This window comes from Temnothorax americanus, unplaced genomic scaffold (assembly GCF_048541705.1).
Source record: "Temnothorax americanus isolate GAGA-0224 unplaced genomic scaffold, ASM4854170v1 Scaffold37, whole genome shotgun sequence".
NCBI lineage: Eukaryota > Metazoa > Arthropoda > Insecta > Hymenoptera > Formicidae > Temnothorax > Temnothorax americanus.
The window spans coordinates 626,781-630,968 of record NW_027509515.1 but is presented as its reverse complement, the minus strand read 5'-3'; the positions used below and the strand labels follow the sequence as shown (position 1 = coordinate 630,968).

The 4,188-nt window shown below is 39.5% G+C and overlaps 1 protein-coding gene across 1 annotated transcript; it reads left to right on the top strand.

Moving 5' to 3' along the window:
* The first annotated feature begins 1,216 nt into the window (after positions 1 to 1,216).
* On the top strand, positions 1,217 to 3,819 carry LOC143901880 (ras-related protein Rab-18-B). The gene is made up of 4 exons (XM_077414508.1): positions 1,217 to 1,503; positions 1,583 to 1,700; positions 2,079 to 2,396; positions 2,725 to 3,819. Exons 1-4 carry the CDS (start codon positions 1,433 to 1,435, stop codon positions 2,884 to 2,886), a joined length of 669 nt encoding a protein of 222 aa, XP_077270634.1. The 5' UTR covers positions 1,217 to 1,432; the 3' UTR covers positions 2,887 to 3,819.
* The last annotated feature ends 369 nt before the right edge of the window (positions 3,820 to 4,188 follow it).

Genomic DNA, 4,188 nt, shown 5'->3' with positions numbered 1-4,188 from the left:
ACTGTAGGTTTCGTCTATATATACCTATATAAAATTTTATCAAAATCGGGCGTCGGAGGTTTTCGGAAGTTTATCCGGGCGGGTTTCAACCCAATATCCAGCTAAAAGATTTCACAATCAGGCAAATCACAGTCTCCGATTAACGTGATTCTCCCTAGGTTCTCCGATTAAACTCACTCTTCGTCTCTTTCTAGGGGGATAGTTAGAAAGAGATGCAGAGTGAGTTTAATCGGAGAATCACGTTAATCGGAGACTGTTACTACGTTTACGCGAGCGTTACTTCTGTATTAACTTACGATAATTTACCCGTTTACGCGGAGTAAATTATCGCAAGTTACTACAAAATCCCGTTTACGCGAAGGAAAATCCCGTTTACGCGAAGGAATTATCGTAAGTTACTACAGAAGTAACGCTCGCGTAAACGTAGTATGTGATACCGGCCCTCAGGATTCAAGTCAGTCGGGCCGGAAAAGCAACTGTTCAAAGGGACACCCTTACTACGTTTACGCGAGCGTTACTTCTGTGTAGTAACTTACGATAATTCCTTCGCGTAAACGGGATTTTCCTTCGCGTAAACGGGATTTTGTAGTAACTTGCGATAATTTACTCCGCGTAAACGAGTGATATATATCGTAAAGTTATTACTACAGAAGTAACGCTCGCGTAAACGTTAGTAGTAGTATATATATTACTACGCGTATACGTTTACGCGAGCGTTACTTCTGTATATAGTAACTTACGATAATTCCTTCGCGTAAACGGGATTTTGTAGGTAACTTACGATAATTTATTCCGCGTAAACGGGTGAATTATCATAAAGTTACTACAGAAGTAACGCTCGCGTAAACGTACTAATATATATACTACGTTTACGCGAGCGTTACTTCTGTAGTAACTTACGATATATCACTCTTTTATACGCGGAGTAAATTATCGCAAGTTACTACAAAATCCCGTTTACGCGAAGGAATTATCGTAAGTTACACTACAGAAGTAAAGCTCGCGTAAACGTAGTACTAGGTCCTGAACCTATATAGGTCAAGTTCAAGTTCACCACCAGACGCTCATTTCCAAACCCTAAAACTTTTGTATTTAACATTTTTTTTCAAAAACGTCATCCGTTTAATTTAAAGGTTAATTCGAGTTACCCATCTTTCTGATACACCCTGTATATACCAGCGCGGCATAGGCCATAGGCACGGTGGCGGGTGGCGGGTGGCGGGACTGGCGGATCCGTCGGATATCATATGTGCGTCGGATGGTGTTGTTTAACGTTTAACGTCACGACACATATATACTGTGGTCACGATACGCCGGATACGCAACTTGGCGACGTTACGAGGAAGGCGAGAGTGCGAGACGGTGTCTTTTCTTTTCAGCACTCTACTAGATAAATATCGGTTGATACATCGCGAGGTGCAGTCGAATCACTATGGATCAGGAAGACGTTCTGACGATACTAAAGATCCTCATGATAGGCGAATCCAATGTAGGGAAATCGAGGTAACCCGCAAAGTGCAATTCATTTCCCATTTATCGATGACGCTCGAAACACTAATCTGTTCATTACAATTGTTTTCAGCATACTTCTGAGGTTTACCGAGGATGAGTTCTACGAGAACATGCAGAGTACGGTCGGCATGGACTACAAGACCAAGCAGATCAACATCGACGGCAATGTGGTGAAACTCGCGATTTGGGTTTGTAATCGTAATTTTGTTCGCGACGACAAAATAATGGGTGCGTTCAGCCGATACTCTGCTAGCCTAGCAATCGCGAGCAGTCGCTCGTTTTCGCTCGTTTCCTCTCCTTTTAATCCATTGGGTCAAAGGAGAGGAAACGAGCGAAAACGAGCGACTGCTCGCGATTGCTAGGCTAGCGGAGTATCGGCTGAACGCACCCAATGTAATCTACGCGACATATTATACGGCTGCGGTTCACTTGATGCTACAAATGCTTTGAAGCATTCCTCTTCTTCTTTCTTTCAATAAAGAAAGAAGAAGAACGCTTCAAAGCATTTGTAGCGTCAAGTGGACTACAGCCTACATTACAGCTTTATCAAAGCGCACTGTTTACAGGACACCGCTGGCCAGGAGCGATTTCGCACTTTAACGCCGAGTTATTACAGGGATGGCCAGGGTGCTATCTTAATGTACGATGTTACGGATCGGAATACCTTTGTGAAATTGGAAACGTGGCTCAACGAGTTAAATACGTACTGCAATAAAACGGACATCGTCAAGATGGTAGTGGGCAATAAGATAGATCTGCCGAATAGAGAAGTGAGCACTGAGGAGGGCCTACAGTTTGCCAGGAGGCATCAGACCTTGTATATCGAGAGCAGCGCAAAAACGGCGGACGGTGTAAAGTGTTGCTTTGAGGAACTCGTACAAAAGGTAGATATATAGAATTTATACTACAATTTTATGTGGATACATGTTTCAAGATAGATTATAACTATTACTACGTTTACGCGAGCGTTACTTCTGTAGTAACTTACGATAATTTCTTCGCGTAAACGGGATTTTCTTTCGCGTAAACGGGATTTTGTAGTAACTTACGATAATTTACTCCGCGTAAACGAGTAATATATCGTAAGTTACTACAGAAGTAGCGCTCGCGTAAACGTAGTATACATCATTTATTATTGTCAAAGATTATGCCACTTATAACTGATATCTTTGCTTATTTATGACGCTTTGTAAGATATGTTGTGTATAACAGATAATACAAACACCTGGTCTTTGGGATACTCATTCTTTGCGATTGTACGACAATGGTACCGTGGGTGGCGCGAGACATCGAATGGGAAAACGAGGAATGCAATTGACCAATGATTATCAACAGCAGGATGCGTACTCAAATTGTTATTGCAGTTTGCTGTAATGGACTGTGAAAAAGTACATGTGCTCGCAACGATAGTGTATATGAGTGTGTTAAATTTGAAGGTCTTGCGAGAGAAGTAGATTTCGAGAGACATTGAGTGTGTGTAACATGGAAAGGGTCAAACGTAATAGGTCACCATTTCACACGTGCTATATATTCAGATCGTACGAAACTTATCCGAAAAAAGGCATGTACTTGCTTGTATCACGTACACATCTAAACGTACAAACTGTCGTTAGAGACTAGGTTGAATCTGGTATCTACGGTGTAAAGCAAAATTTTGTGTTTGTGTAAATACATAATTTTACAAATACTAAAGAAACATTTAATAAGACATTTGTATGGATCATAGTCGGTAGTGTCGATCGCATTTTTGTACAAGTGAATTCAAATATTTGTAGTCTTTTTCGATTGTGTTTGTCGTTTTATATTTTGCACAATACGTGCGCTTGACGCATATCGTTGTACATTTGAAAAAAGCATGTATTATACTGTATAAATGTATCTAAGGATGTTATTTCATTGTTGTTACTTTGTTGATTGTGTACTAATTTCTAGAGAGGTGCTATAATATAATATCTCTTATCAATGAATATATATACTGTGTCGAGAAATCGGAGAGTATATATTTTACGCCTTTACGGAGATTTCAATACAACTGTATGGTAGTGATATATAGTATATCCTAGAATTCGTGTATACGTGCGTAATGCGATCCTCTGCCAGAAGAGGCAACTTTTTTCTCGGGCAAAAATGCATTCGAGCAATTTGAAGCTAACGAATAAGCGCTATAAGCTACGGATGAATCGAGGCGACGACGAACGCTGTACGTGCCGTTTTATTATTTCTCTAAAAGTTGTATAGCAACTTTACGTGATATTTAAATATCGCTATTTATAATACGATTTATTTAATAAGAGATATTGAACATTTTCTAATTCTCTCTCTTTCTCTCTCTCCCCCCTCTCATTTCGTTCTCACTTTCTCCCTTTCTCTTTTTCACTCTCAAAATTGTCATAATTTTCATAATTCATTTTTTTTAAATAATATAAGAATTGATATAAATAAGAAATAACAAAGGGGATCACACACGCGCGCGCGCGCACACGCACACACACACACACACACACACACACACACACACACACACACACATTCAGAATTTGAATTTAAAAACATTTAGGATGACTTAGAAGCAGTAATCGATTAATTTCTAATAAAATATTGGATGCTGTACAAATTTATGATGCAAACGTGTAAGTTTATTCTAATTTCATTTTTTATCTTTTGAAAATTTTTATG